This window comes from Carcharhinus amblyrhynchos, chromosome 13, assembly GCF_965287045.1.
Source record: "Carcharhinus amblyrhynchos chromosome 13, sCarAmb.v2.hapA, whole genome shotgun sequence".
NCBI lineage: Eukaryota > Metazoa > Chordata > Chondrichthyes > Carcharhiniformes > Carcharhinidae > Carcharhinus > Carcharhinus amblyrhynchos.
In genome coordinates, this window is record NC_137336.1 from 79,659,119 (window position 1) to 79,669,967 (window position 10,849).

At 42.4% G+C, this 10,849-nt stretch overlaps 1 protein-coding gene across 1 annotated transcript; it reads right to left on the minus strand.

Moving 5' to 3' along the window:
- Positions 1–3,288: 3,288 nt before the first annotated feature.
- Positions 3,289–6,829, minus strand: LOC145351388 (putative G-protein coupled receptor 139). Its single transcript, XM_080200998.1, has 2 exons — positions 6,757–6,829; positions 3,289–4,199 (listed from the first exon to the last, which is right to left on the minus strand). The coding sequence occupies exons 1-2, from the start codon at positions 6,827–6,829 to the stop codon at positions 3,289–3,291; spliced, it is 984 nt and encodes a 327-aa protein (XP_080057124.1).
- Between the last annotated feature and the right edge of the window lie 4,020 nt (positions 6,830–10,849).

The window sequence follows — 10,849 nt, forward strand, 5'->3', positions numbered from 1 at the left end:
GTGGAACTGAGCCACGACAGATCAGCCATGATCTTATTGAATGGCGGGGCAGGCTCGAAGGGCCAGATGGCCTACTCCTGCTCCTATTTCTTATGTTCTTATGTTCTGTTCCCAACCTGTCGATTTCCTCATTAACCGTTCGCTATCTAAGCTTCTCATATCCACTGACCTCTCACACTTCTCCTTATCTGCCCTTTCCAATCATCCACATCTCCATTTCACCATCCCCTCCCACTTCCTAACCAATTCCCTCTCCCATTTACCCACTCTACAAAGAACCTTTCTTATTATCCAACATCTTTTGCTGAAAATTTTTATTTCCTATTCCCAATTCGTAAGAACATAAGAAATAGGAGCAGGATTAGGCCATCTAGCCCTTCGAGCCTGCCCCGCCATTCAATAAGATCATGGCTGATCTGTCGTGGCTCAGTTCCACTTTCCCGCCCTCTCCCCATAACCCTTAATCCCCTCGCTTATCAAAAGCCCATCAACCCGCGTCTTAAATATATTTAGCGAGGCAGCCTCCACCACTTCAACGGGCAGAGAATTCCAGAGATTCACCACCCTTTGAGTGAAGAAGTTCCTCCTCAACTCCGTTCTAAACCGCCCCCCCCCCCCCGCCCCCCGTGAGAAGTAGTGTAATTTTTAAGGCTGCAAAAGCTAACAGTACAATCAACAGTGATGGACGAGTTCAGCAGCATACAGAAAGGGGGAGGCACATGACAGACAGTTAACTAGGTTACACGAAACAGATAACCGCAGTGATGAGATTAAGCGCAAAATGGGAGTTGAGAGAGTGTTAATTGAAGGAATGACACAATACAAGCCATTTACAGTGTTTAAAGTTAACAAGGTTAACAGCCAAATAAGGGGGAATAACACAATACAAGCCATCACAATGTTTGAAAAACAATATAAAATGTGTTGTCCACGCGTGTAAGGTGTGCGCACCAGCTCACCCGATCTTGCAAGATTGTATATTAAACTGTGATCGAACGAGACAGCCCGTGGTCGTCTAAGTCTATAATCGGGAGAAAAGGGGAATATATCGGGAGGGCTACCGGCTGGGGAATTTGCCCCTGGCGCTCCGAACTCGACCGGTGGAGACCTAACGGTGTCAACGAAACCGGGAGTAGTCTGGTGGCTGCCACGCTAGCGGGTATCTGGCGGATACGGCCGGTTACAAAACTAACACCCCCTTTATCTTGAGGCTGTGCCCTCTAGTCCTACTGTCCTTTCTGAGGACACCTGTCCTTCGCAATAATATTCCCCATTCCAATTCCATGTATTTTCTTCCCGATTGCTCCTCCACCACTTCCTCTAATTATCTTTCCTGAGATAATGTTATGATTCCAATCCGCCCTTCCTTCCCTTCCAAGTATCCACGCTTGGCCGGGAGGGGGCGCTGTGTGCACACTATGAAGAGGACTGCTACCGATGCAGAAAGCATGAAAATCAGATCAGTGATGGTGAAGCTCTAGCTCTGTTCTTATGATTTAAAAAATCCCATGTATAACATTTGGACCAATCTCCACATTCCTGTCTATTTTGGAAGATCGTCGGTGCCCTTGTCAACCTATAATCTAACACAACGTTGAAGGCTGGATTAACCCACTGTTCTCTATAATAGCTAATTCCAAAAAAAAACCTTTTGAGGGAAATTCCTCCACCTCTGAATTTTAAATGGGTGGCGTTTTAATACAACGACGTCTAGTTCCACTTTCTCCCAAGAGAGGAGCTATCATGTAAGTATCTACTCTATCATTCCGGATGATAATTATATGTCTTTCAATAAGATAAACACACCTTCTAAACAGCAGTAAATGTAGTCCCAACTTCCTCAACCTCAGCTCATAAGACAAATTCATCGTTGGAGAAACCATCCCAATGAGCCAAAAGCGATGCAAATTAAAACACAAAGAATGCACCTCAGGATAGGAGTCTGGGCGGCACGCTGGCATTGTGGGTGCGGCACCGTGGCCTCACAGCGCCACGAACTCGAGTTCAATTCTGGCCTTGGGTGACAATTTCTGTGGAGATTATACATTCTCCCCGTGCCTGCCTGTTTTTTTTCTCTTCTGCAGGTGCTCCTTTATTCCCCACTCCAAGAAGTACAGGGTAGGTTGATTTCTCACACATTTCTAGCTGCGTTAATGATATAGTTGAGCTAAAGTATGTCAAGTGTCTAACATGGAGGGACTGATACCTGTCGCTTTTCTAACTGCTATCATTGTTAATCCTAAAACGACATCTTAAGAATCTGTCAAGCATCCCAGTAACCTCTACTTCTACAAGTTTGTTGACCATTATCCCAGTTTCATTTCTCGTAATAGTGCCATCAGCAACATGCGAGCATCGGTCAGCATCAGGATTGAAATGAAGCAATGACAGATTATTGTTCTGTTCCATCTTCCTTAATTCATGTGCCCCAGTCATTGAGTAAAATCCAGACAGAACTACACACGATATTAAACATACGAAGCCGTATAATGTTTTTGTGGGGCAGTGACGTTGAGATAGATAATCAAAAATGATCTTCTGAAGTAACCAAGCAGATTTGGGGGGCGAATAGCATATTCTTGCTCCTATTTCCCAAATTTCTATGAGGAAAATAAATATTTTATGGTGGGAAATTTCTTGTATCTGAAGAAAATGAACCACTTACACAACCAGCTCATGTGCGGACTAGGGAAGTACTATATTAGATTTTTCAAATCAGTCCAAAGCTAAGTCTCTGGGGTTGTTAGTTTGGTGTCAGACCCAGGCTCATTCGATCGACGTGGTTTATATGTCCTAGCCCAAGGCTCTTGGGTGGGCTAGTTCTGAGGAATCCGCCCGAACTTCTCACCATTAGATTCAAAGATAAAGTGAGGAAAATGGGGAGTGGGCTGGGGGGAGACAGAGACACAGAGACAGACAGAAAGACTTTGGTAATTTGGCGGGGGGATTTGAAGAGTGGTGTATCCAATAATGTGTGACGAAAATCCATTGCCACACTAATATTGCAAGCATTTGCAGATTTTGACTTCTGAATGTACAATTTTATTCATCGATTAACAGATGTGAGGAGCTGAGAATTGAAGTGAATGTTGGCAGGAGAAAATCCTCGTTTTTTCCCTCTCCTATCTTGCACCAGGAATGCGGAATCTCGTGTTATATCCTCATGGTTCGAACATGCAGACACCATTTATTTTCCAGCGTGCACTTCTTTTTCTGTTTCAATTTGAGGATCTGGGATAAACATTAAGTTAGTGGAGTGAACACATAGAAACCCATCGCTGGGTTTTCTCATTTGTTTCGTTTATTAATTAATTGAATCATTGTTGTAATTGGATATTTCACGGCACTCATGAGCTGTTCTCTAAATTTTGACTGGGTCGCCCCATAAATAAATGTATTTGTACAGCAACTTAAATTCTGCAGCATAAATCCAACTTGCCCGAATATGAATTCAGATGTGGTGTAATCCCTGGCGTTTACTCCTTTAATGGTATAATATAAGAAATGTAAAACATACACTAGCCATAGAAGTATAAAACTGCCGGATATGGTGAAAAGTAAAATTATGGATTTCCTTCTACTCTCCATCTCTGGGTCATTGCGATTGTCTCTATTGCCCTGACCCCTTAAGCTCTTGCGGACTCGACTTGCAACTAAAATATGCCTGACAGTCAGAGCATTGAGCACCATCACCAAAGTGAATGGCAGCAATGGAGTTAAAACCGTATCGACCCAGTCAAATCCTATCCATTCCGGTGCTGTGTAATAAACTGGCTTAATATAACAGGACCACGGCACATTATCTATTAGTTCGGCAGGTTCTATTGCAAAGTAGAAAGGTATATTTTTCAAACAGAGCAGAATGCATGTTGTTGCCAAAACCACAGCTGCAGTTTCCTCAGTGCAATACTTTGTCTTTAACTTTTGGCAACAAATGGCTACATATCGGTCAAAGGTGAAAGTGATGGTGAACCAGACAGAACAATCTGTGGCGGCATGACGCAGCACATTAATAAAACTGCACACAGGTGTGATGTAAAAGAACCTCTGCGGGAAATAGTAATAGCCAACCTTCCACAGAATGACATTAGTCATAATGAATGGAAGATCTGCCACAGCCATGGCCACCAAGTAGTAATTAGTGCAAGTGGAGAGGCCGCACTTTCCCCGGGATAGTATCACAATCGCCAGTAAATTAACTATGAGAGAAAGGAAAACAGTGCAAATAAACGAATGAAACATTTCTTGCATTAGGATAGCAATTCAGTATTAAAAGCAAAATGGTTCAGGATGGAAAAAAAAGGTTGAAATTTCAAAATTGAATTTTATGGAATCGATTGTGTTTAAGTTAGAGAAATTGGTTTAGGATGGAAAAAAAGGTTGAAATTTCAAAATTGAATTTTGTGGAATCGATTGTGTTTAAGTTAAAGTAATTAGTTTGGGACAGAAAGCAGGTCGGTAGCACAGTGGTTAGGACTGCTGCCTTATAGCGCCAACAAGCAGCGTTTGAACCTCGGCTTGGTTCACTGGTTGTGCAGAATCTATGTGCTCTCCCATGTGTGCGCGAATTTCCTTGGGTGCTCTGGTTTCCTGCCATAATCCGAAAGACGTGCTGGTAGGTGTGTTGACCATGCTAAACTCTCCCTCAGTGTGCCGAAACAGGCGACAGATTGTGGCGACTGGGACGTTTCACTGTAACTTTGTTGCAGTGTGAGTGTAAACCTACTTGTGACACCAATAAATAGTCTTGACTGATAATTGTGTTAGAAGTCTGATTTTAGTCCTGAGGACGATAAATATTGTTGGCTCCTTAGCGTATCTCCGAGCACAGCTGCTCTTTTGACATCTATCAATCACTTGGCTTTTACATTTTAAATCACATATAAAATTTTAGAAGTGGTCGATGATACCAAAGTTGGAGGAACGACAAGGGGTGAGGCTGATACGAATCGCCTGCTGCAGGAAAAGTTAGGTTAGCGGAATCAACGCATGTGGAAGTTAGAATTTTATACAGATGTGTGAGATCATGCGTTCTGGTAGAAACCTTACAGAGATGCATATGTACAAAATAATAATATAATTCCAAAGTATGTGTGTGAAGAAAACCTAAGGTTTGCATGTGCATCTGTTTTGGGGGCTGCCATATCCATAACTGCCACTAAGATATTGGCAGTTATGGATATGGATCTGTTCTTCATAAAGGAAAATTAGGATGGATATTTTTGAAGCTCTGGTTTGTCCTTAACTATTGCTTCCAATTCTTGTCACTGCGGGACATGAAATATGTAAAGATTCTTCAAGGGGTCCAGGGCAGTTTTAGGCGATTGTTCCAGGATGGATGATTTTAGTTGTAAGTATGGATGTAAGTTTAGTTTGGAAATGCCGGCATTGTTTTCCTTGGAGTGAAAAGAAGATCAAGGTTGATTTAATAGCAGTGCTCCATGTCATAACAGACTTTGGTTAGATAGAGAACATGAAACTCTTCTCATTAGCTCATGGCTCAAGGACTAGGGTATGCGTATTTAACATTTTGACCTAGAGCTACTTGATCAGTGCCAGGTAGAACATTTTTCTTTAATAATGACTGATAGTGACATGTTATTTGTTGCTCATGAGCCCGATGGAAGTTCAGTCAATCATTTCAGAAGGGAATTGTGCAGACATTTGAAGCAAGTATGGTATGTGGATCAAATGGGGGAATGGCACATAATACTGTTCCACGGGAAGCCAATTTAGAATCAATGAGCCAAATGCCTCTCAATGCCAAATGTCAACGGTTTGGCAATCAAATGATCATCTGATTGATAAATAGAGATTGCATTGGGGCAATGGAATAAAATTAGAACAACATGTAACATTTACCACCACTGGGCAAAACTTGAAAGCAGATCTTAAACATTGTAAAAGTACTTCAATCATCACAGCCACTTACCAACCACACCTAGAGCAGAAAGGGTGTTGTAATATATTTTCAGGATACTGTCACTTGGATAATGCATTTTGTCTGAGAAGTGATTCGCTGCTTCCTGCTGCACCAAACCTCTCTGCAATAAATTCTAAACCATTTGAAGCATTTAATTTATACCCTGTCGAATCCCCAGGGCATGTTAATGTTGCACTATTTTTATCTCTATTTAAATTGATGCAACAGATTATGACACTGAGCTCAGCCTGTGTTAGGATGGAATATACCTTTTTCTGCAATCGACTTAGAATGCTAATAAAAAAGTGCACAATGCCAGCATCTTTAACTAATAATAGTAATAATAAAGTTGGCTCTATCTTCTCCCATAACTAAGGTTGTTCATTCAAATATAACAGCCCAACGCTAGATCGTATCTTGTTTATGGTATGACTTTTACTCCATTGTGACCATTCATATTTGAAATTCCAAATGTATCCTGCCTGTCCCAGGGCACTTCTGTAATCTGAAATGCAGATGTTCCTTTAACAGTGTATTTTTTGATGCGTTGTGGCGTCACGGTGACTGAGGTTAGCACTGCTGCCTCACAGCAGCAGAGATCTGGGTTCGATTCCAATCTTGAGCCACTACCTGGGTTCAACTCCGCTCTTCGATGACTATCTGTGTGAAATTTGCCTGTTTCTGTGTGGGTTTAATCCGGGTGTCCCTCTTTTCTCGCTCAGGCTAGATGGATTGGCCATGCCCAGAGATATAGGTTAGGAGGTAAAAGCGCGGGGTTACGGGGATAAAGTAGAGGGCAAGTGGCTCAGGTAAAACCCCTGACTGGCACACACTTTTCACGCGGTATGTACTCCCCAGCTGAAAAAGTCGCTCTAATTGTTCCAGCTCTTCAAACATCGCAGCCATTTGAGCGTTTGCTGTGGGCAGGACGGTGGTGCATGTTGCACTCCTGCCTCACAGCACTAGGGATGTAGGTTCGATTCCGGCCTTGGTCACTGCCTTCGTGGAGTTGCACTTACTCCCCGTATCTGCGCGGGTTTCCTTCAGATGTTCTGCTTTCCCCCCACACTCCAAAAATCTGCGGTTTAAGTTGATTGACGTGCTGAAATTGGCCCGAGTGTAAAGGCGATTAGCAGGGCACAGGGCCTGGGTGAGATTGAGATCGGAACAGATTCTTCTTCTGTACTGTTGGGATTCTGTGATTTCATTTACAATCGCCACAAGTAGCACTAACATCCAGACCAGTCGATGTTCACCCTCCAATTCGGAACATAACTCTGCACCCAATACCGACAATGAAACTGCTTCTTCTCCTCTGACTGAAACAACATCCTAATCTATTACAACCCAGCTGAATTGGTCACCTGAAACTAACGGAGTCCTTAACCTATTTCTTAAAGTTGTGCAGCCGATTCATACTACTAAAAACGTGAAATGAACGTAAGTTAATTCATCAGTTCCTGTAATAAGATACCTCAAGCAAGTGGTACGTATTAGTCAGGCACCTCAAAATAAAGGTACTCTACAAACTAGTACAGTTCAGTGATCTGATGCAGTGTAGGACTATTGAGTCATTGACATTTCCGACAGATGAGACCATCGAACACATTTTTTTTAATTCAAAGATAATACGTATTTGCAATAATACTTGTCTTGTGTTACTATGTGATAGAATATCGATCTGTTGAATTTTCAATAATACGATGCAACTCAGTGACTCTGTGATTCTGATACTCTCCAGTGTTTGGGTGAGAAATTATTGTTAAATTTCATGTTATACTGCTGCCACTGAATTTATTAGATTAGATTTTATTTGATTTATTATTGTCACATGTATTAACGTACAGTGAAAAGTATTGCTTCTTATGCGCTATCCTGACAAAACATACCATTCATAGGGAAAGAACTGAGAGAGTGCAGAATGTAATGCTATAGTCATAGCTAGGGTGTAGAGAAAGATCAACTTAATGCAAGGTATGGTCATTCAAAAGACTGACAGCAGCAGTTCTTGGTTCGTGACCTCAGAATTTTGTATTTTTTTCCCAAAGAAAGAAGATGGAGGAGAGAATAGCAGGGGTGCGTGGGTCCTTAATTATGCTGGCTACTTTGCCGAGGCAGCGGAAAGTGTAGACGGAGTCAATGGATGGGAGGCTGGTTTGCGTGATGGATTGGGCTGTATTCACGGCTTTTGCAGTTCCATGCGGCCTTGGGCAGAGCAGGAGTCACACCAAGCTGTGATACAACCAGAAAGAGTGCTTTCTATGGTGCATCTGTAAACGTTGGTGAGAGTCATTACTGACATGCCAAATTTCCTTAGCCTTCTGAGAAAGGAGAAGCGTTGGTGGACTTTCATAACAATAGTGTTGGCATGAGTGGGACCAGAACATAAGAAGAACATAAGAAGTAGGAGCAGGAGTAGGCCATCTAGCCCTTCGAGCCTGCCCTGCCATTCAATAAGATCATGGCTGATTTGTAGTGGCTCAGTTCCACTTTCCCGCCCTCTCCACAGACCAGGACATGTCTGTGGTGATGTGGAAACCAAAAAAACTTGAAGGTATTAGGTATTAGCCTTATTGATTGTGGTCCGTAAGTTAGGAAGTTAGGGTCCAGTCGCAGAGGGAGGTGCCGAGGCCCAGGCCACGGAGTTTGGAGATGAGTTCTGTGGAAATAATAGTGTTGAAGGCTGAGCTGTAGTCAATAAATAGGGGTCTGACATAGTTGTCTAGGTCTTCCAGGATTGAGTGCAGGGCCAGGGAGATGGCGTCTGCTGTGGACCTTTTCCGGTGGTAGGCAAACTGCAGTGGGTACAGGTAGTCCAGGAGGCTGGAATTGAGTCATGCCATGACTAACCTTTCGAAACGTTTATTAATGATGAATGTCAGAGTCATCGGCCGATAGTTATTAAAGCACACTGCTTGGTTTTTCTTGGGTAGATGGATGATGGCTGTCTTCTAGAAGCAGGTAGGCAACTCAGATGGTTGTCAACAGAGGTTGAAGATATCTGCAAATATCTCTGTCAGCAGATCCGCCCAGGATCTGAGTTCACGTCCAGATATCCCGACCAGGCTAGTTGCTTTCCTTGAGCTGACCTTCAAGAAAGTTGCTCTGATATCAGGCCCCAGATACAGGTTCATCCTGGGCTTCCAGGTTGGAGGGCATGCTCTCACTGACCTCTTGCTCAAAATGGGCGTAGAATGTATTGAGCTCATCAGGGAGGGGTGCGTTGGAACCAGCGATTTTAGGTGACTTCATTTTATAGCCTGTTATGTTTTGTAAACCATGCCATTGTCAGCGGGTGTCAGTGTGGCTAGCCTGGGACTCTAGCTTGGTCCTTCCAGGTCTCTGTATGCCATTAGTGTGACGGTATTCTCCATATCCTAAAGAGCAAAAAACAGTTCAAGGCATTCTACTTCTGGCTCTGAGCGTGGTCATAAACATTTAGCACAAACATCTTGTCATAGGTAGGACGTTTATGCAGAAATGAAAGCTTTGCTTGTTCTTCCATGTCGTTGGTGATTAGTCTCACAAGTAACTTTATGTTTCAATTTTACTCCTATATTTATCTTATCAAAAACAAATTATTGAAAAATGACTCAACTTTTCATTATCCCTTTTGTTTAAAGTTATGTAACAAGCAACTGCATTGCAAAAAACACTTGTTCTTCTGTATCACTGTACAGAATACAAATAACATTCCAAATCACTTTAATGCCAACTAATTGTTTGTTGAGTCATCAGACAGTGGTATGCTGTAGTAAATGTGATGGTCCATTTGCTGAAAGCAACTTTGTACGATGGGCAACGTTGCAATGACTTTCAGAGTTGGAGTATTACGGAGACAAGAAGCTTTTTGTGACTGCCTGAGGTTGCAGAGGTAAGGAAGGCATTAGCGTCTGGTGAAGAATATAGAGTTAGAAAAATCAGATCTCGGGGTCACAGTCTCAGGATAAGTGGTAAGACATTCAGGACTGAGAAAATGAAGAGCTTCTTCATTCAGTAAGTTTTGAACCTGTGGAAGCTTTTGAACCTCCACCTCAGAAAGCTGTTAAATATGTTCCAGAGGGAGCTGGACGTGCCCTTGTGTCAAAAGGGATTGAGGGGGATGGACAAAAAGTGAGAGTGGGATACTGAGAGTGCATGATCAGCCACAATCATTTTGAATGGTGGTGTGGACTCCTACCCTGACCTATTTTCTATGTTTCTATGTCGTATTAAATTGCAGCATTGTCTAATTTAGATCTGCATTACGCAACTTAAAGAAAAATCTGCGCTGCAGGCAGACTGCTTCTCCAGGAGTAATCTGCCTTCCTGGATCAGAAAATGATTCTGGTAACCTTCCTTACCAGATCTGCACTGACAGCTTGAGGTGGTGCAACCGTCACAAGGCAGTTAGATGTTCATCCGCGAAAGCAGTCTTTGTCTATACCAACATCTTCTCTTCCCGATTGTGGAACTTTGCTTAAACTTGTCAACAGTTTTATATAGACATCCCTAAGGAGGGATGTCTGAGGAGACGTTTAACCTCCATAGAGTTCCATTAATAAAGTCATAATCGCTATCCGTTCTTGTTGAAACTGCTGCAATAAACAATACTCATTATTTCCCTCAAACAACCATTGAACCTGAGCCTAACTCATAGTAGGTAAATCTCAGATACCGATTGTTCCCATTATTCTCTGCTAATATTGACACTGGCCAGGCTTCCAGCTTAGTTATGTAAAGGATATGCTCAGAATGTCTATATTAACCAATCATTTATTACAGACACCTTATGAACAAAATTGCGAAATCAAATTCCCCATTACCTCTTTTTCTGTTCCTTTCTAATACGGAACATGAGACACGTTCGTTGTATAATAATTACCTTTTGGAAAATGAGCAGGAAATGATTGATACTGCGAATCCATATTATATTTACATGTTTGG